Raw genomic sequence first — 21,329 nt, 5'->3', positions numbered from 1 at the left:
GCAGTAGTAGTATTAATAGTAGTAGTAGTGGTGGCAGTAGTGGTGGCAGTAGCAGTAGTAGTGGCAGTAGTAGTATTAATAGTAGTAGTAGTGGTGGCAGTAGCAGTATTAGTGGCAGTAGTAGTATTAATAGTAGTAGTAGTGGTGGCAGTAGTGGTGGCAGTAGCAGTAGTAGTAGCAGTAGTAGTATTAATAGTAGTAGTAGTGGTGGCAGTAGCAGTAGTAGTGGCAGTAGTAGTAGTAGCAGTAGTAGTATTAATAGTAGTAGTAGTGGTGGCAGTAGCAGTAGTAGTGGCAGTAGTAGTATTAATAGTAGTCGTAGTGGTGGCAGTAGTGGTGGCAGTAGCAGTAGTAGTATTAATAGTAGTAGTAGTGGTGGCAGTAGCAGTATTAGTGGCAGTAGTAGTATTAATAGTAGTAGTAGTGGTGGCAGTAGTGGTGGCAGTAGCAGTAGTAGTATTAATAGTAGTAGTAGTGGTGGCAGTAGCAGTAGTGGTGGCAGTAGTGGTGGCAGTAGCAGTAGTAGTATTAATAGTAGTAGTAGTGGTGGCAGTAGCAGTAGTGGTGGCAGTAGCAGTAGTAGTATTAATAGTAGTAGTAGTGGTGGCAGTAGCAGTAGTAGTGGCAGTAGTAGTAGTGGCAGTAGTAGTATTAATAGTAGTAGTAGTGGTGGCAGTAGCAGTAGTGGTGGCAGTAGTGGTGGCAGTAGCAGTAGTAGTATTAATAGTAGTAGTAGTGGTGGCAGTAGCAGTAGTGGTGGCAGTAGCAGTAGTAGTATTAATAGTAGTAGTAGTGGTGGCAGTAGCAGTAGTAGTGGCAGTAGTAGTAGTGGCAGTAGTAGTATTAATAGTAGTAGTAGTGGTGGCAGTAGCAGTAGTAGTGGCAGTAGTAGTATTAATAGTAGTAGTAGTGGCAGTAGTAGTAGTAGTAGTAGTAATAGTAGTAGTAGTGGTGGCAGTAGCAGTAGTAGTGGCAGTAGTAGTATTAATAGTAGTAGTAGTGGCAGTAGTAGTATTAATAGTAGTAGTAAGTTAAGGATATGGAGGATGAGACTGCGCTCTTATTTGCATGGACAATGAAGTGAAAGTGTTCCATGATGAATGTAAACACAGCTGCATCCCTGTAGGAGGTGCATGATTAGGTGAAACACACTGCCCTCTGTTGGACACACACACACGCACACACACACACACACACACACACACACACACACACACACACACACACACACACACACACCAGTACACCCAGCACACGGGGTTTACAAGTCATTAAAGTCGTGTTCTCCCTCGTCTTGAACGATATGAGACGCGGCGTCACCCTGGTGAAATTTATCATCCTGACGCCAGCAGCACGAAATGATGCTTGTTCCCTCCGAGGAGTTAATGAAGCCTCGTGATCCTCATTATGTAATACTGGTTTTAATTAAGGTATTTGTGATGAAACGTGTCGGACGTGAGAAGAAGAGTGTGTTGTATTGCAGAAGGCGTGACGTGTGTGTGTGTGTGTGTGTGTGTGTGTGTGTGTGTGTGTGTGTGTGTGTGGGGGTCTGGCTGGCTGGCTGGGGTGAGAGCAGCAGAGTGGCGGAGTGAAACAACTTCCACTGCCTTCATTCATTCTCAGTCTGCCGCCTGGTCTCCTCGCTGCAGCTGCTGCTCAGTTTGGTCTCTGAACAAACCGTCGAGACGGTCGGCAGAGTGGCTTCTGTCACACAGAGCCCACGCACCATAAGCCGCCATATGCTGCCACGCTGAACCATCTTCTGACTGAACCGCTTCCGCATCCTCCATCTGTAACTCCCAGTGAGCGGGTTTGGTTTGGTTTGGTTTGGTTTGGTTTGTGCAGTGCAGCCGCTAGTGAGGTATCTGGGTGCAGATGTCGTTGCTTTCGTTAGCCCCAAGTTTGTTGTTCCCCTGCACTCTGATCGAGAGCAGCCTTCACTTCCCAGTCCTAATGTTCACCTTTGACTGGATGCTGCCGCAATACACAGCCACCCAGCCACTCTGCTGCCTTCAGCTGCTGTTTCCTGGTTAGGGAGGTGGACATGACTCAACGAGTGCCAGATAGACAGATAGATAGATAGAAAGATAGATAGATAGATACTGTAGATAGATAGATAGATACTGTAGATAGAGAGATAGATAGATAGATACTGTAGATAGAGAGATAGAGAGATAGATAGATACTGTAGAGAGATAGATACTGTAGATAGAGAGATAGATAGATAGATACTGTAGATAGAGATATAGAGAGATAGATAGATAGATACTGTAGATAGAGAGATAGATACTGTAGATAGAGAGATAGATACTGTAGATAGAGAGATAGATAGATAGATACTGTAGATAGATAGATAGATAGATACTGTAGATAGAGAGATAGATACTGTAGATAGAGAGATAGATACTGTAGATAGAGAGATGGATCAGTATTTCTAGAATAGAACAGGATAGATGTACTTTAGTGATCCCAAATTGGGAAACTGCACGGTTGTCCTGAAGGAAATTCCGTTTCTCAGCTGCACACTCAGTCATCAGCAACCAGTTCATAAAAAAATGGAATAATTAAGGTAAAGATTTCAATGCAAGTTGCATGTTGAGCGATGTGAAGGATGCTAACGGTAAGCCAGCTAAGGACGATGGTTTGGGTGTCCTGGTAGCAGATGTGTTGTTTTCCATTCCTGCGCTGCAGTGTACACAGTAGAGAATGTCACTGGTTTGCAGCGTGGAGCTCGTGTGGCCCCTGACATCTGAGAGACGCGTCCGCGCTTGGGGAAAAAAAAAAAAAAAGGGCTCTTGATTTTCTTGTCGGAGACAAATTCCGACACGTAGAGGTGAGATGAGAGCTCCTCCAGTCGCCTCCTAAATCACAGTTTCCCACCGCAGCGTTTAGCCCTCCGTCTTCTCTCCTCCTCCGTCGCTGAGAGACACCGGGGAGATGGAGACGCAGCAGACCTAATGCTTTTCTCTGCGAGGAGACACGCTTTCTGTCAGAGACACATTTTGTTCCTCAATCAGGGCCGACTGCCAACTTTGAGAGAAAGACATCCCCCCCCTCCCCCTGGACAACAATCATCAGGTGTGGCACTGTGCAGTTCTCACTCTTGCCAAAGGACACCTCCAGGCCTCCAGCAGAAATGACAGCAGAGAAAAATGCAATTGTAGCAACTTCACAAAATCTTGCCGTGACTCCAGTGATCACAGGTGACTTACAGCGTCCGTGTTGTGGATCTATTTGATGTGATTTTAGCTTGCTGTCCAGGTCTAATAAATCGCAAGTCATGTAGTTTGTCTCATGCATGATACTTGATGTTGGAACTATTTGTCATTTTTGTTATATTTAACTGTTTTAGTTTTGTTTGGGTTGATTGATATACCTTTAGTTTGATCATAATACTGTGAGTCAATGTGAATTCTTCTATTTTTAAGGTATCTTATAGCTTGGGTACAATAAGTGAACTATATACAGGTACTACCCAGAAAATTTGAATATCCTGAAAAGGTTGTAGTATTTCTGCCATTCAACTTAAAAGGTGAATGTGACATATTATATAAAGGAATAATATGCAAATCAATATATTTCCAGTTTTTATTTCTTTGCATTTTGCTGATCAGGTCTTGCAGCTTAAAAAAAAAACCCTCAAATTTTATAATAATTTTCTGAGTTTGTGGCTTTGTGGTTTTAATAAGCTGAAAATCTTAACCAGCAAAGTGACAACAAGGAACTGCTTTGAGAGGTCAATTTGCTTGGAATGGCTCAATAAAATGTGTTGCTTTCATCTTTGATGTTAAATTGCCAAAATAAAACAACTTTTACTGGATATTCTAATTGTACGGGTAGTACCTGATATATGGTTATGCCAAACATGGGGGGGGGGCAGCACTGGGAAGGGTTCTGGTGTTGGAGCAGTGCAAGAGAGGCAGCCACAGTCATTGGTTGTTTGTTTGCTTGCTTGCAATGGGAGAATAAAGCAACACAATCTTCACTGCTCGGCCTGGACGATGGACTCTGTCGTGAATTCCCTCCCTCGGTGTCTCAGTGAGCGTTTGATTTGATTTGATTTGATTTGATTTGATTTGATTTGATTTGATTTGATTTTGTTTGTGAAGTTTGGATATCGAGGACAACATCATTTAAAATGACAAATGGCCGCTGCACCTGTGTTCCTCATCAGATTTGTGTTTATTTTTGGACCAATTCACTGCTGACGGACCTTCAGATGTGCGCCACGCTGGCCGTGTGTTCTGCAGCCAGCGCTCCGGCCACTGCTCATCAAACTGACAATCCTGTCCCCTCCGCATTTCCTTGGTGGCTCCCCGCCCGCAGGCCCTCAGTTGCATTTTGCGGACGGCAGACGGGAGGGTGGCGGAGCTGCAGTCAGACCGGCGACGCTCCTGCACTGCATGACTGAATGTCACTCGGTCTCCAGAGAGGAAGGCAGAGGCGATCTTTCACTCGTCACCATTGTTATGACAACCTCTGCAAAGGCACAAAGGAACGCGGCGCAAACTCCGCTGTAGCCAAGTAACAAACGCTTGAGCTGCATCTCCGTGATGTCATCCTGTTGGTTGGCTGTTGGTTTAACTCTCCCGCACCAGTGCACGGTGAGATAATGTCAGGTGTGCTGTGGTGGAAAACTATCCAGTTTCACTTAATGATGACAACAACAACATTCCAAAGTTGAGTGACTGTGCTTTGATAGGATTGTGAGCCTATTTGCCTCCACCTACTCACGCCCTTTGCATCGGCCCTCGAAACTCGGGTCTCGCAGTTGGTATGAGCTTCAGATGTTTTTGTGAAAAGAAAAAAAAAAAAAAAAAGGAAAAAGGAAAAAGCTCTTTTCCACAGATTAATTGAAGGCTCCCCGGGAGGTTGAGATTGAGAGCACTGTTCCACAGAATCCTGCTGCCTAATAACCCCAGGCAGGGCTATGGAAAACATGATGAAAAATAATAATGTGCCAATAAGCTGCTCTGGCATCTACATCAGTTGTGCCGGCAGTTGCTCGTCAGCGACAAAAGGTCTCCTCGGCCGTGGATGAGAGGCACTGGAATCCTCTCCGCGCCCCCCCCCCCCCTCTGTGGACCTGCCCTCGCTGCTGCCGCCCGTTTCCATAGAGACCGGCCGGCCCGGCTGGGTGGGTGGGGGCCGGCTGCACCGTCTCCCCCACACCACCAGGGGGAGCCGGTGCAGACCAGCACCCCTGGGAGTGGAGCCTCCAGGAGGGCTGGAACCCGCTGGGCCTGTAGTGGCCCTGCTGCAAAATGCCAGTAGGGATAGAACTTGTAAAAAGGAGGTTGGAGCACTGTGTTGGTGTCTTTAAATGTTACGTTATTATTTATAACACACAGCGGTGCCGTGGTTGGCGCTGCTGCTTGACAGCAAGATTCCAGATTGTTTATTGTCATGATGAGCACATAACGAAAGAAGAACAAAGAACGAAGAAGGTTGTGGGTTTGATTCCAGGCCTGGGACCTTTCTGTGTGGAGTTCTCCTGTGTCTGCGGGGTTCTCTTCAGGTTCTCCTCTGTGCTGGGTTCTCTCCAGGTTCTCCTCTGTCTGCTGGGTTCTCTCCAGGTTCTCCTGTGTCTGCGGGGTTCTCTCCAGGTTCTCCTCTGTCTGCTGGGTTCTCTCCAGGTTCTCCAGCTTCCTCCCACACTCCATATACATGCATGTGAGGTGAATTGTGAACTCTAATGGTTGTGAATGGTTCTGTGTCTCCATGTGGCCCTGTGAGGGAGTGGCCACTGGTCCAGGGTGTCACCCTGCTTTCACCCTGTGACAGCTGGGAGAGGCTCCAGCAGACCCTGAGACCCTGAGCTCAGGAAGGTATTAAAAATGGGTGGATGGATATATTTTATTGTTTTGCCAATGCGGTACTAGATGAACCAGCTCTGTCTGCATGGTGGCTGCTGTTGCCATTGCTCTCGCTGCTGCTCCTCCACCTCCACCCTCCCCTCAGCCAGGTTCATCTTGTATTCTCCCTGTCCCTCCCTCAGTCCAGTCTTGCTCAGGATAATATTGATATAATAAAATAATTCAGAAGGTGGTTTCCTGAACCCAGCTGTCTGGTTCACACTCTGGGGTCGCAGGCTCTACCTGTGAGAATAAATCTGTCAGCCATCATAGAGACATTCAGAGCCAGTGCTGCTTGTTGTTCTGGCCAGACAGAACAAGGAGAACAAAAGGGGGGGGGGAAGAAAAAAAGAAGAAGAGACCACTGGACCCACTGGACCAGGCTTCTCTCCACTTCTCAGGGGAAATGGTCCGCTGAGATGTTGCATCACTTGCGACACGAGCTGCATTTCCATGACCCCAAAACGACGTACGGGGGGGGGGTCACATGACCAGTTCACTTCCAGTGAAAATGGCAACATATGATTGGACGGAGGAGGAGACAGAATATTTTTTATTTTTTCACTTTTGTGGTACCGGTGCTCCACTTCAGCAGGCGGTTGCACAGCGAGAGAACTTTACTGTGTGTCATCCATCATCTTCACTGGGATCAAGGTTGACTGGGGAGTGTGTGCGTGACAGGATGTCAGCTTATACCTCCTTTCTCTGTTTACTTTCCCCCCAGATCGGACCTGGACCTTCCCAGCTCTGCCATGTCGCACGGACGCCTGCATCACTTGTGAGTACGGCTGCAAATGTTCTGTGCAGCAGAACTCTGAGGACTGGAGGCAACCAGTCAACACAAAGTGAACTGAGCGGTGTGGAACTGATTTCAAAAAGATGGCTTCACTTTGTACAGCCTCTGTGTGTGTGTGTGTGTGTGTGTGTGTGTGTGTGTTGGAGCAAAACTGAGCAAACTGGTGAATGAATGAAGACGAAGCGTTTGCAAAGTGCTTGTGATGTCACCGCGGTGGAGCTATTATTAGAAAAAGGGACAGAGGAAAGAAACATGAGCACACACACACACACACACACACACGCACACACAGCCCTTCGCTTGCACTGGTGACTTTCTTCTCGCAGTTCATTTCTTCTTCCGGGTCTCTCCAGTTTGGAGGCTGCTTTCTCTCCAGGCTTCCTCGGCACGACGGCTGCAGGCACCGCAGCACATAACCAACTGCAGGCCGCTCTGCAAGACACACAGTGGCAAATCTGGGAGTCCCAGACAAACCCTAACTCCTAAACGGGCGAAAGAATGCACAGGTGTGTCGCTGCTGCGCAGGGTCTGTGAATATTTCCAGGTCGTCAATATTCATTTTGAGAAAAGTGAGCAAACAGCTGGAATTATTCATGTCTTTAGCGCGCTCTGTGTTACCTGCGGTGTGTGTGTTGTATTATGTATGTATTATGTATTATGCTGGTGCTTGATGCATGATGCTGTCTGGTTGAGCTGTTGTGAGAATGACTGGTACCTCGTGGCCCCCGGCGGTGTTGGCCAGCAGACATTACTGGGTGTCAAGGAGGGTTTTGACTTCTTCAACAGCCTGCCGAAAGGGAATTTTCTTTTTATTCCGTCTGGTGTCTCGAGACGCGTTTCCAGCATCCCGAGCACTGGGTGTCATGACACCAGTGTTTCTCAACCACAGTGCGGCAGCACGCTAGTGTACCCTGAGATAATGTCAGGTGTGCCGTGAAAAATTATCCAACTTCACTGAATTGGTCTGTAAGAAATAACATTCCACTGTGGTGTGACTGTAAAAGGATTGTGAGCCTTTTTCCTCCCTCAATCCTTCCCAGGATGTCCGCTTTGCATCTAAACAATCCTCTACTGTATGTCAACCACTTACGTTTTCCTGAAGGTGCAATGAAACACGTAGATAAGTTGTAAAATAATCCAGTTGTCCATATGATGTAAATCCTAAGCCTCAGGTGGAGGAGGTCCAGTATCTCGGGGTTTTGTTCACCAGTGAGGGAATGATGGAGCGTGAGATCGACAGGTGGATCAGTGCAGCGTCTGCAGTGATGCGATCGCTGTACTGATCTGTCGTGGTGAAGGAGGAGCTAAGCTGAAAGGCAAAGCTCTCAATTTACTACGTTCCCACCCTCACCTATGAAGCAGGAGCTTTGAGTAATGACCGAAGTGAGGAGCTGGGTCACTCTGAGGACCAGGGTGAGCAGCTGGGTCTCTCTGAGGGACAGAGTGAGGAGCTGGGTCTCTCTGAGACACAGGGTGAGGAGCTGGGTCTCTCTGAGGGACAGGGTGAGGAGCTGGGTCACCCTGAGGACCAGGGTGAGGAGCTGGGTCACCCTGAGGGACAGAGTGAGGAGCTGGGTCACTCTGAGGAACAGGGTGAGGAGCTGGGTCACCCTGAGGACCAGGGTGAGGAGCTGGGTCACTCTGAGGGACAGAGTGAGGAGCTGGGTCACCCTGAGGACCAGGGTGAGGAGCTGGGTCACCCTGAGGGACAGGGTGAGGAGCTGGGTCACCCTGAGGGACAGAGTGAGGAGCTGGGTCACTCTGAGGACCAGGGTGAGGAGCTGGGTCACCCTGAGGAACAGGGTGAGGAGCTGGGTCACCCTGAGGGACAGAGTGAGGAGCTGGGTCACTCTGAGGACCAGGGTGAGGAGCTGGGTCACTCTGAGGAACAGGGTGAGGAGCTGGATCACCCTGAGGAACAGGGTGAGGAACTGGATCACCCTGAGGAACAGGGTGAGGAGCTGGGTCACCCTGAGGACCAGGGTGAGGAGCTGGGTCACTCTGAGGGACAGAGTGAGGAGCTGGGTCACCCTGAGGACCAGGGTGAGGAGCTGGGTCACCCTGAGGGACAGGGTGAGGAGCTGGGTCACCCTGAGGGACAGGGTGAGGAACTGGATCACCCTGAGGGACAGGGTGAGGAGCTGGGTCACCCTGAGGACCAGGGTGAGGAGCTGGGTCACTCTGAGGGACAGAGTGAGGAGCTGGGTCACCCTGAGGACCAGGGTGAGGAGCTGGGTCACCCTGAGGGACAGGGTGAGGAGCTGGGTCACCCTGAGGGACAGAGTGAGGAGCTGGGTCACTCTGAGGACCAGGGTGAGGAGCTGGGTCACCCTGAGGGACAGAGTGAGGAGCTGGGTCACCCGGGAGCCTTCCTTTCAAACTGAACTTGTAGCAGCGTCAGCAGGGAGAATCTGTGGAGCTGCTGTAATCTGCCGCTCATCTTCTGCATCAACTTGTTGAGCGTAGCGTTCAGGAGCTAATCCCCTCTGTAACGGCACAAAGAAGTGTTGCAAATCAGATCGGTCGGGCGGGGAGGGGCATTCACTCCTCTCTTGTGGAAGCCTCTTCGCGGCAGATCAGTTCATGTTTGTCCGTGTTGGTGCGAGGAAAACAAGTTGAGCTGCGGCTGCATCAGGTGGACCGATGCCGAGTGCAGCGACGCCAAGAACAGAGCCAGCGAGGCTGCAGAGAACCCTGCAACTGTTGCCTTCAAATGTCTCCACGTGAGTAGGAACTGTTGGAATTGCTGTGTGTGTGTGTGTGTGTGTGTGTGTGTGTGTGCACGCACAATTCAAAAAAGCTCCCCAGTTCATTTGTAATGAGTGACTCGCTCTCCCTGGTATTATATTCAGAGTTGGCAGCAGCAGAGTCAACAGTCTTTGCTGCTTTACTTTAACTGTCAAGAAGAATTATTCAGCAGTTTCCCCCAAAATGCTCTTAGCTGGCCGTTAAAAAAAAAAAAAAAATCCTCTTTCGCTTTGTTTTTTATTCTATGCAATTTAATATTGAACTCAGTATTTTCTTTTTTTGATTGCCTATTGCCCCCAAAAAAGTTTTTTAACGCCCCTGTGTTTGTTTTTTTTTATTTTTGCTTTTGCTATGGGTCAGAGTGATGTCAGAGCTGCACAGCTGCTCTCAGGAGGCCGCGCTAATTAGAAGTGGAAGCTGTCAGATGGAGCACAACAGTGGAGACGTCGCGGCTAATTACGAGTAACCTGGTGTAAATGCCGTGGTGGTGGTGGTGGTGGTGCGTGAGAGTCGAGCGTAAAATACTTTTTTTTTTTTTTTTTTAACCCTCCCTGCACTTCCCCGCTGCCGCCGCCGCCGCCGCTGTTTGCCTCTGAATCGATCTAATTGTAAAGTCTCTTTCATGGCGGCGCTGCAGAGGCGAGCGCAGATCAAAAGCAGCCTCACTTTTCACCAGTGAAATCTGCATGGAGGCACATTGAGGCAGCTGCCAGCATCTCGGCCAAGACCATTGGCTGGAACCAACACAACACATGTAATCATTAGACCTGGGAGGTGGGGGGGGGCGGGGGAGGGGGGCAAGCTTCTTGACTGGTGGTGGAGCCACAGTGGAGCCGGAGCAGCGGCAGATGGATGGAGTGTTTTTGGTGAGCCAGGAAGGAAAACATAGGAGATGAAGGATAAAGGCTGTGGAATCAGTTTCTATGGAGACGACTCTGACTTCCAGACTGAATTGAGGAGAAATGATGATGATGAGGAGGAGGACGGCGGATGTGTGCCTCCTCATTACATCAACAAGACAGTTTTTTCACGTGCTACACACACACACACACACACACACACACACACACACACACACACACACACGCCTCAGGTTGATGTTCCTCTGGAAGCTTCTTCAACAGAGACTTTAGACCCGGCGGTGGGCAAACCCGGGTGGGGCTACAGTGGGTTGTAAAAGGTGCCCAGGTTTCTGCTCTCCAAGTTCACAACGCGGTGGTTGGTAGATATAAACAGAGGGAATGGGATCCACAGTACTTCTTTTTTTTTTTTTCTTCTTCTTTTTTTTCCCCCAATACACCAATCAGAGCTACCGTAAAAGCTTTTAGTGTGCATTAAGAAGAAATTAGCGGTGGAAAATTTATGCAAACAGCACGATTGGAAACAAGTCAGTGCCCCCCCCCCCCCCTCTCCTCTCTGATGAGCTCTTGGTCTTTTTTTCCAATCAGAGGTAATGTGCAACACCTTATTTATAGAAACAGGTTTGTGGAATTAGCTGCGATGCTGCAAACACTGAGCTCACCCACAGGATCCCAGCCAGTTGCATCTTCCCAGATGCTTCCGTGACGAGTCGATGGTGTTGACACGCTGGAGAGCCGAGGAGACCAAACCGACCCTCGGCCTCATCACCAGACGCATCCAACAGCTTCTGCTGACAGCATTTCCACTCTCTCTTCTCCTCAGGGTCTGGTTTGCCTCTGACGTGACGTCATTTGCATTCATTTTCATTCAGCATTTATGGAGAGGTGCTCCATATTCTCATGTTTTTGTGCGCTGTGCCGTGCAATCCGATAGCATTGTATGGACTGACGATCGTCACTCATCATCAATCAAAAAAAAAAAAATAAATTCTGAGCTTTATTCTGAAATGGACATTTTCTATTTTGATGGCTGCGAAGACGTGTTTATCCAATGGGATTGCAAACCCAAGATGGTTCATAGAGGCAGAAGGAAAACACAGCAGAGACGGCGTGACATTTACGGTTTTTGCATTGATTAATTAGTGATTGGCATGGCTCTGGGGGAGAATCCCCAGCCCGCTGATTGATTGATTTGGAAATTGCTACGTACGTACATCGCAAACGTAATATCTGAAAAGGTTTCGTTGCGCTCCGTTGCAACATCTCGTTGCGGGTGTGTGTGCTCGAAGAGGTTCGGCACAAGTGCAGCTCCTGGAACTGCTGACAATCCAAACAAACATTGGGTTGCTTTGGTCATTATTTTTCTCATGGTGTAAAAGCCTCTACTCTTCTGCTTTGGAACCAGACGTCTCCGTAAAGACGAGCGCTTGTTCAGCTACGTTTCACCAAACCTTCAAAGTTCACATTTTCTCGTCTTTTCTGACATTTTGAGGTGAATTTGTGTTATTAATAATGATTGTTTGGAAATACCAATGAATATTCACAACTTAATATATTAAATATTGTGTCACAGCTGACCTGTAGCTGTCTTCTCTTTGATTACGTGCTTTATCTCTTAAAGTTTGTAAGAGGTTTGGGTGTAAACTGGCAGAAAGATGGAGCCGCTGCTCGTAGCTAATGCCAGTGTCTGTGTCCCACAATCTGCTGCTCAGGATTGGACACAGTGCAGTTCTCAGGTGCGACTGCGGTGCGCTGAGTCTCATCTGCAGGAGGCCAAAGCATGTATTCATGTGTAAAGGAAAGGGTTGGGTTTTTTTTTTTGTTGCTGTAGTTGTTTTGTTTTTGTTTTTTTTTCCAACAGCGGAGGTCTGATGTATGGTTCTCATTCCAGAAATAGTGCGTGCGTCTGAGAAGAGCAAGCAACACAGGGGCAGGAGATGAAGCTCTGATTTACGGCTCCGTCAGCCCAGCAAGCAGGAACATTGAAGATTAAAAGCTGTTGGAAATTCTTACCGCTGTCAAAACAAAATGGAAAAAAAAAATATATATATATATATATATAATATATATATATATATATATACATATATATATATATATATATATATATATATATATATATATATATATATCATGCATAGGAATCAATTGATGTTGTCTTTGCAAAAGCAAGTTTGTGGAAATTGCTGAAGCTTTAATTGAGCGAGGAACGTGTTGCAGTTCCTGTGAAGCTGTGAGAGCAGGCTGGGGACACCCAGGAGCCTCAGCAGCAACAAGACAAAGCAGGAGTGTGAGCGAGCCGACAAGGAGACTTCACTTCACCTCTGTTTGTCTTTTAATGAAGATTAGAGAATGAAGATTCCCTCGCTGTCTCACGGCATTGCATGGAAAACCTGCTGAACCTTTGAACCCCTAGAATTGCGGCAAACTTAAACATCCTGATAAAAGACTTGGTCATGGAAATGGCTCCAGATTGATGATCCCTTTGATGGACTTTAGATTTAGATTGACACTTGCAGCCCGACGAGCTGCAGCACTTTCTTCTCCATCTGCTCTCATGTACACGAGGTGGAGCAGGCGCAGCTCTGCGCACATGAGAGGAAGCAGCGCGGCTCCGCTGCCATTTAGTCTCACCCTTGATGTTGCCTGTGACGCGGCTGATCACGCTGACATCAGACGGCCGACGCCTCTGCCTGCACCGGGCCCAGGGCGGCTGGAGCAGTGGCGCCTATTTTAATACAACATTCCATTGCAGCAATTTGGTATAGCGATACACCTCAAGGTATCCATATACTGGAGCATGAGTGACGCTGCAATTTTATCAGCAGACACAGAGTTTGACTCTCGAAATCCGGATGGAGGCTTGAAGGGAATATACAGGTACTACCCAAAAGTCAAAGTTGTTTTATTTTGGCAATTTAACATCAAAGATGAAAGCAACACATTTTATTGAGCCGTTCCACGCAAATTGACCTCTCGAGCGGTTCCTTGTAGTAACTTTGCTGATTGAGATTTTCAGCTTATTAAAAGCACAAAGCCACAAACTCAGAACATTAGAATAGTGTGAAAAGCTTCAGTTGTGTAGCTTCAAAGAGTCCAAAGAATCCAAAACCCCTGCAAAAGGCTCCTGAGCCTTCATTTATTTATTTTTTGTCATTTATGTAATGTAAATATGCGTAGTGTATTTAGGAGTGAGGCCTTGGTCACCGTCTGCATCTTTGTCGTACAGGCATTTTGTTTTGTGTGTTTGTTTTTTTTTGTTTTTTTTTTACACTATTAGTATCTTTACACTGACTCAGGGAACTGCACAAGATTTCCATTCTTCCCGTGTTGACTTGTTTTTAACTGAATGGCAGTACATCTAACGTATGTATTTACGGAAGTTAAGTCACTCCAGTAACACCACCTGCAGACGTTGGAGTCGCATTAATTCCAGTAGCAGTAATTCCACTTGATTCGATACGTCAGAGGGCAATATCAGCAGTCGCTTGCATTTTTGCACCTAGACCTTTTGTCCACAAGAGGGCGCACAGCTGCAAGTCTATGCCAGTGTGGCCGGCAGGTCAGGTCCTCGAGGCTGTGACGACGGAAAATAAAATCGTTTAAAACCATTCATTAGTTCTGGGAGTTAATCTAGTGCGAGGTAGTTGTTGTTTTTTTTTTAGCAAAGCACAAAGATTCCAAATGTTTGCATTGAAGAAGTCAGAAGACTTCTGCCAAGAAGTCGCAGTGACCTCAGGCCTCTATACGAGTGTTCTTTAGTTTAGCGGGGGTTTTTTAAGCCACACTCGTGTACAGAGAGATAATGTCAGGTGTGCTGGAAAAAAAACACCTTCATTGGTTAAAATAAAGACAATGGCACTCCATTCTGGGAGTGACTGTGCTTCAACAGGAACGTGAGCCTGTTTTCCTGCCAGCATATCAGCTCAAGCCCAGGTTTCACACGGAGTGAGTCGATACTATATTGTCATCATCAGGCTAAAAAGTCTTGCTTGTTTTCTAATATTGGTTGCTGGTGTGCCACAGGTTTTTTTTTTTTTTTCTTTCTTTTTTTCTCTTCAATGTAAAAAATGTGCCGTGGCTCTGACACCTCACACTAGCAGCAGATCAGGGATCCCAGTTCAAAGAGGCTCACGTGGCCCCCGCAGCTCAGTGGGCTTCAGCAAGAATGGCGAAGATCAATGGCCCAGGCCCCATCTGACATATCCATCAATCAGTGTCCAACGTGAGCCACATAAGGAGCGTAATATGCAAGACGCCCTCCTCATTACCCTCCACTCAGACCTCAGCTGGACCCTCGCACCACCACAATGGCTGCAATTACGGCGGCCCGCAGTCCCACGGGCGGCGGCGGGGGCAGAGCAGCCACGGCCACCTTTATTGCTTCCTGAGGCTCAGAGTGTGGGGGTGATGAGGAGAGCTGCTCCGACCATTTATCACTCACTGCCATCTCAGCAGGTGGACGACCTCCCTCCCCTCCTGCTGGGGAATTAACCAGTGCTGTAGTACTGGAGATTGCTCTTGGTCTCGAAACACTTGTTTAAAGGTCTCGGAGGCATTTCTTACTGGGTCTGGTCTCGGTCTGGATGGACGGTCTGGACGGACTGGGTTTTTTTTTTTTTTTTTTTTTATCCAGACCAGTGGAGACACAGTCAACACTGTAACTGCTGCTGTTTTTTACGCTCTGTTTGGTGACACCCAGAGTGACACCCTGACCTCTTATTCCTAGCTCATTGGTTTCTTAATTTTTTATAAAGCAAAGGTGTTGAATGTCTTGAAGGTCTGGGTTGGCGTCGCCTCAACTACAACGCTGCAGTGAGTGCAGCGTTGCAGCCACTGCAGCGGCGGAGGAGGCTTCACGCGACGCAGCAGAACTACAGTAGAATCTGAGGAGGTGCGGGCGGCTGTGGAGTCAGAGTCCAGAGCCGCCCGCACCTCCTCGCACTCTTATCTCGATGGCGTCACACACATTTCTGACTCCCCTCTCCTCTCCGCTCCACTCCGCGTGTCCTTCTGGGGACCTGAATCTGATTCATAAAATGTAGGTCACACGGTGAGGTTTTTTAAAATTTCCATGAGCGTATAAACAAGATAATGGGATCAGTTCTGCCAGCAAAGTGTGTTGCTGCTGCTGGAGGTTTGTTACCTCAGCTGCTTTTTCGCCAAGAAACACAAGCCACCGTGTTGCACCTCAGAATCATGCTTGGGGGGTCGGGGGGGTTTGGTGAGGTAAGGTAGAAACATGTTGTCAAACTGAACTAGCATGCCTCTGCATAATGTACTGAGGGATGATATCACACACTGCCGAAGTCATTGTGTCAAAAGGATGAGGGCAACATGAGCATTCAAAGTATATCAAATAAAGGCTGCAGCTGCTGCAGCTGAATGTGTTCACGTCAATGGGATCTCCGTGATCTTGTTTCAAACTAGGAGAACACGTTGCTGCCGCCGCACAAATGTTGAGCAACTGCAAAACTTTACGATCACAAAGAAGAAAAAAGAAAAAAAAGAAAAAAACAGATGGAAAGCTGAGTGTGTTTGACTGTGATGGGAATTGTTTAGAAGACGGATGGGATCCAGCTCAACGTTCTGATTGGATGAGAGGCTTCAGTACCGGTGCCGAGCGTTTTTAAGCACCGTGACCTTTTAAGAGATGCATCGCTCCCGTTTGCAGGTCGACCTTCTAATCAGTAACTGTAGGTTGCCACTGTGACCGGTTAGCCCTGTGTTTGCAACCCCCTGCTATACTGCAGTGGCGGTCATTCTGCAGCGCCGCTGCCTCGACTCCCGACCCTGCTGCTGCTCCTCTCATGACTCGCAGCCTTTTACAAAATGCTGTCTGTTCTCACTTCAAAGCTGCGCGCCAGCCTGAATAATTGGCGTATCGCTGCTGCTGCTGCTGCTGCTGCTGCTGCGCGGCGAACGCTGGCGTTGCAATCCAGCCTCCGTTTTTAACACAATCACCGCCGGGACGTCGGCGACGGCTGACTGACTCATCACCGGGGAGAGCGGCGGCGGCGGCGGCAGCGACACGCACCCTGCGGTGTTTGACACGGAGAAGACACACAAGGCGGCAAACACAGCAGCAGAGCGCAAAACAGCCGCGCAAAAAAATAAATAAATAAATAAATAAAACACACACACACACACACACACACACACACACACACACACACACACACACACACACACACACACACACACACAAAGCGCCGGTAGAGCCGCCAAGCATCAGCCGAACGGCCGCGCTTTAGGGAACATGTGTCGGCATAAACCATTGATGGCTCGCTCGTCTGTGCTCATCACTTATTCATTCGCGCATCTGCACCCGTCTTTCATCTGCGTGTGAGGCGTCAGAAGCTGCGTTTCCATGACAGTTTTTAGCAAAATAAAAGCCATATTTCTAAAAATAAATAAATAAATAAATAAATTTCCACAAAGTACAGTTGTGATTTGCAGGTGTTTTTCCACTGAACGGTGTGAAGATCATAAGCCGTAATTCTGGTGTAAACTCTGGTCCAGACCCGACTGGGAGGAGGATGGAGGCACAAAAGATTTTGCCATAAATCTGAATTGAATTAAATGAAATTGAATTTTATTTTTGTTTAATTTTCGTACATTGTAAATGAAAGCAATCTTGTGCAAATCGATTACAAAAATGATATATTTATAAAACAAACAAACACGACAAACAACTACAACAACAACAACAAAAAAAACCTTTCAAAAACAAATTTGCACCACCAGATACATTCACATTTTTTTTGTTAAACAATCTGCATTTCCATGTTGTTTGCTGTCCAGAGTGGTTGTCATATTTTTCTCTTTGCTGAAAAAATACTGTATTCCATCTCCTCCTCCGTCCAATCATAACGTGGCATTTTCACTGATCAGTGAACTGGTCACGTGACCCCGTATGTCACGTCTGCTGACGTGTAAAGGCCAAAAAAAGTCTTTCCATGAGACTTTTGAGATATTCCTCGATAGGGATATGTGTGGAAAACCTCCTCATGAGAGCCTCAAAACCTTTCAGCCGTATTGGAGAGGTTTTTCCAAGTTGCCACCAGTTTTCATTATGGCCATATTTAGGTTTGGCGCAATGCTAGGGGTGATGGAAACGCAGCTAGCCAGAGTTTCAGCTGAGGGAGCAGAGTTCACAGCGGTCACCTGACTGGAGTGCAACATCGCCAGAGCCGCTAATCCCGTCTGGAGATGCACCACGACGGACGGCGGCGTTTCCCCGTCCTCCGCCTCTCCACTCTGATCCCTCCACCAATCAGCAAGAGGGGCCATCAGTTCGCTTCACCCCTGCATCTGTGGTTTCCCTGGCAACCAGCACGTGGATTATGTAGTGTGTGTGTGTGTGTGTGTGTGTGTGTGTGTGTGTGTGTGTGTGTGTGCGCGCCCAGGCTTCACCCTCACCCTCTGTGCACCATGTGCTGCAGCTGATTGGTCGCAGCCTGGGCCGTGCAGCGTCTGATAAAGACTAATTGATACACAGAGGTGGGGGTGGGGGTGTGGGCGAGGGTGGGGGCGGGGGTTTTTTGTGCTTTGTTGGCCCGCCAGGTCGGAACCTTGTCACTGTAGCTGCTCAGCACAATAGGTAACTCAAGCCAAAGTTACCTGGTGGAAGATTTTTACAACCACTCGTTATTTACCAGGACAAACTGGATCTTCTGCACATATTTCACACAGACATACATTTATGGAAAAAAAATAAATAAATAAATAGGTCAACAATAAACTAACGCCCAAAAGAAACGTTCCGTCTTTCAATGTTTCAGAGAAAGATAATTCATTGTTTCAAGCAGCACACGAAATGTTTTTGTGGCACCAGATGAGATGAGAGAGGCTGAGAAGCTCCCGAGGTCTTTCGTCATTTTAAATAAAGCTAATTCAAAATAAGGAAAAGAAGAAGAAGAAGAAGTAGAAGTAGAAGAAGACGTGGAACTCTGGCACTGACTGATGGAGGTGAAGGCAGCTGCTGCCCTGCTGGTCCAGTGGCTGACATCAGCTGTTCTGCAGCTCTCTCAACCTGGACAAAGAGGGGGTGGAGGACGGTAGGGGAGGGGGGGAGGCGCTCAGCATCAACAAAGGGGGGCTGAGAGATGCAGCTCCGGCCCCCTCCACGTGGCCCACATACACACCAGGCAGGAGGTGTCAGCGTGCAGCCTGAACTCTGCAGGATCGGCTCTGTGTCTCCAGACGAGAGAGAAACCTCCTCCTTCCGTCCCTCCTTCCTTCACCGCGGCCTCTCGCTCTCCACTGATGGACCGGGTGGGTGTAGAGCAGCGTCTTGACCAGGGCCCGGAGCATCATCGGCCGACACCATGCTGAAGTTCAAAGCCTTTTGTTTGGATTACTGGCAGTTCCTCTGTCTCCAGCCTCTCCACAGCTTCTACAAGAGGTAAGGCTCAGTCACTCTGCAGTCACTCTGCAGTCCAGGCTGATTTCAGGTTCCGCCATACGACTGAGACTTTGTCAACTCTCTTTAGCGCATGGCGTCTTTGTCACGTTGAAATGCGCTGTGACTGATCCCCAGCCAGCGCTGCCGTGTTGGTGCTCGGCGGTCCCCCACGTGTCGGGGAGGTCAACTCTCTGAATGGGGCTCTATTGTTGCCACAAGCTCTGACAAGCGCCCGTGCCATTGCCGCCCCATTGTCTGTGTGTGTGTGACTCCCACTCATGGTTATTGGCTGGGCAGCGCGAGGCGGCACGTGTCCTCCAGCAGTGGGAGCCCAGTGGGCCAGTGGAACCTCATGGTGGTCCTGAACATGCAGTGATGAAGAACTTTGCCGTAGAATCAGTTCCTATGGAGACGAGTCTGTTTTCTAGACTGAATTCAGGAGATGTGTTGGTGAAGTGTGGTGTCATGAGGAGAAATGATGATGATGATGAGGAGGAGGAGGAGGAGGAGGAGGAGGAGGAGGACAGTTGCTGTGCCTCCTAATGAGATCATGAAGTCAGTTTTTTTGACTTGCTTCACACTTCTGGTTGATGTTGCTCTGGAAGCTTCTTTAACAGAGACTTTAGGCCAGGGCTGGGCAACTTTTTGACTGGTTGGACCAGAAGGGGGGGGGGGGGGTGTAGCGGAGCAGCAGCAGAGAGATGGAGTGTTTTGGTGAGCCACCTCATAGGAGGAAACAATCTATCCTGGGATATTATGGAGAAAAACATGTTGCTGTAATGTCAATGGAAAATGAACAAAAGCAAAGTTGCAACCAAATCAGTGTCTTTGAAGCCCCACCAGGATGTTGAGCTCTGAGAACCTCCTAGAACCATCCAGGACCATCCAGAACCACCAGGATGTTGAGCTCTGAGAACCTCCTAGAACCATCCAGGACCATCCAGAACCACCAGGGTGTTTAGCTCTGAGAACCTCCTAGAACCATCCAGGACCATCCAGAACCACCAGGGTGTTGAGCTCTTTATTGAAATGACTCTGAAAACACTGCAAAGATGGAGGAAATACAGCTGTTTGATGACTGACTGGCTGCATTTGGTCCCCGGGCCATAGTTTGCCCACGTCTTCTTTAGAAGTTACTTTAGCTCATATATATTCTCCTTGGATTTCTTAAAAAAAAAAATTAAATAAAAACAGCAAACTCAATTTTTAACATTATTTAACACTACATTGATGTGTCAATTGAATGCAGTTGATTCAACAGATCTATTTATTGATTATTATTTTTCAGTCCGTGTTTCTCGGGGAACTTGGCTTGTAAACAGGCAGCTTCTCTGATTGTGTTTCCCAGTGTGATGAACTCACTCAGGGAAGACTCGGCCTCAGAGAGCGCAAATCAAATCCAGGGTGTTTGTACTGTATGGGATGTATAGAGGGGAACACTTACTGCCTGGCCATATTTATTCATGAGTCCACCCATCCCCCCACTCTCTCCTCCACGCCACCAGAAGGGCAGACAACAAAAAAACCTCCCCCACTGCTCTGCCTGATGCTTCTGTGTTCCATTCAGAGAAACACTCCGTGATTGGCTGGCACGGCCTGCTTGACTCAGTGCCAGGATCAGCCCAGTCTGGAGGCTTGTCTTGAAGGAGGGTCTTTAAATGATAATATAACAGCTTACAGGTTAACTACTGGGTTGAGATTTCTTTTATATTTATTGTGCAAAGGTAACAAATTTTATGCTTTAATTGCTCTTCAGTGCATCATTGATTTTTGTGCGGTGTGTGTGTGTGTGTGTGTGTGTGTGTGTGTGTGTGTGTGTGTGTGTGTGTGTGTGTGTGTGTGTGTGTGTGTGGCTGGACTCTTCATGGGCAAAACAAAAAACCATCATGTAATCCAGGATGTTTTAAAAATATATTAATATATATATTTGTTTATTTTTTTCAAAAATTCGTCAGCATACTTAAAATAAAACCCAACCAATAGAAATCTGAGCACTGAAACACATACAGTAAATATCATTGACAGGCTGGCTGAACATGGCAGGGCGTTTAAACACTCAAGCTGACTTTATTCCTGTTTCCTTTCCCTTCTATGGGAACCTGAGTGAGGCTGAAAATGATCCCACAATAACAGATCAGTCACTGCAGGTGTGAGCAGGGGAGACAAATCTTCAGCAGATTAACATCGGGGGGTCGGAAGTTTGATCAGGATGGCGAAAGCGGAAGTTCTTCTCCCCTACTTCATGACCCTTGACCTCATAACAGCTGTGTGGGAGATTCTTCAGTGGTGTGTGTGTGTGTGTGTGTGTGTGTGTGTGTGTGTGTGTGTGTTTTCCTCTGGACCAGCAAAGATCAACGACCTCCGTCTGTAATCCGTCGTCTCCTGCGAGCGGTGGCCTAATGGATTTACCCGTGTCCTAATAGCCGGGTGTTCACTCCAATAGCCGTTGTGTTGACAGGGTGCGAGGAGGGCGACGAGTCCAAAGGCCTTTGACACAGCTCCCAACTCTCTTGCTCGCGTCCAGAAGGACAGTCCATCAGTGGTGAAGACACCAGCTGCACCTCCACAGTCACACCACTGACCTCTCACTCAGGGCAGAGCTGACCTCCCAGTGTGGATCAGATCTCTCTAATTTTCTACAATAGCTCCTAAAAGTGGCTTCC

General features: G+C 47.9%; 1 protein-coding gene across 5 annotated transcripts in view; it reads left to right on the top strand.

The window, feature by feature from the left end:
* iqsec1b (IQ motif and Sec7 domain ArfGEF 1b) overlaps positions 1 to 21,329 on the top strand; it is a 125,790-nt gene that overhangs the window by 53,191 nt on the left and 51,270 nt on the right. For 3 of the 5 annotated variants that reach the window (XM_076013203.1, XM_076013201.1, XM_076013209.1), the window contains one exon: positions 6,580 to 6,633. The exons of 1 other annotated variant lie outside the window; for it this stretch is intronic. In XM_076013203.1, coding sequence (XP_075869318.1) covers positions 6,580 to 6,633 — 54 coding nt within the window. Of the gene's footprint in view, positions 1 to 6,579; positions 6,634 to 18,268; positions 18,667 to 21,329 lie in introns of those variants that run through there. One more of the 5 variants, XM_076013206.1, reaches the window with a different exon arrangement.

Source organism: Nelusetta ayraudi, unplaced genomic scaffold, assembly GCF_046127955.1.
Source record: "Nelusetta ayraudi isolate G7.1 ecotype Tasmania unplaced genomic scaffold, CSIRO-AGI_Nayr_v1 ptg000146l, whole genome shotgun sequence".
NCBI classification, from domain to species: domain Eukaryota; kingdom Metazoa; phylum Chordata; class Actinopteri; order Tetraodontiformes; family Monacanthidae; genus Nelusetta; species Nelusetta ayraudi.
This window is presented reverse-complemented; position numbering and strand designations above follow the sequence as displayed.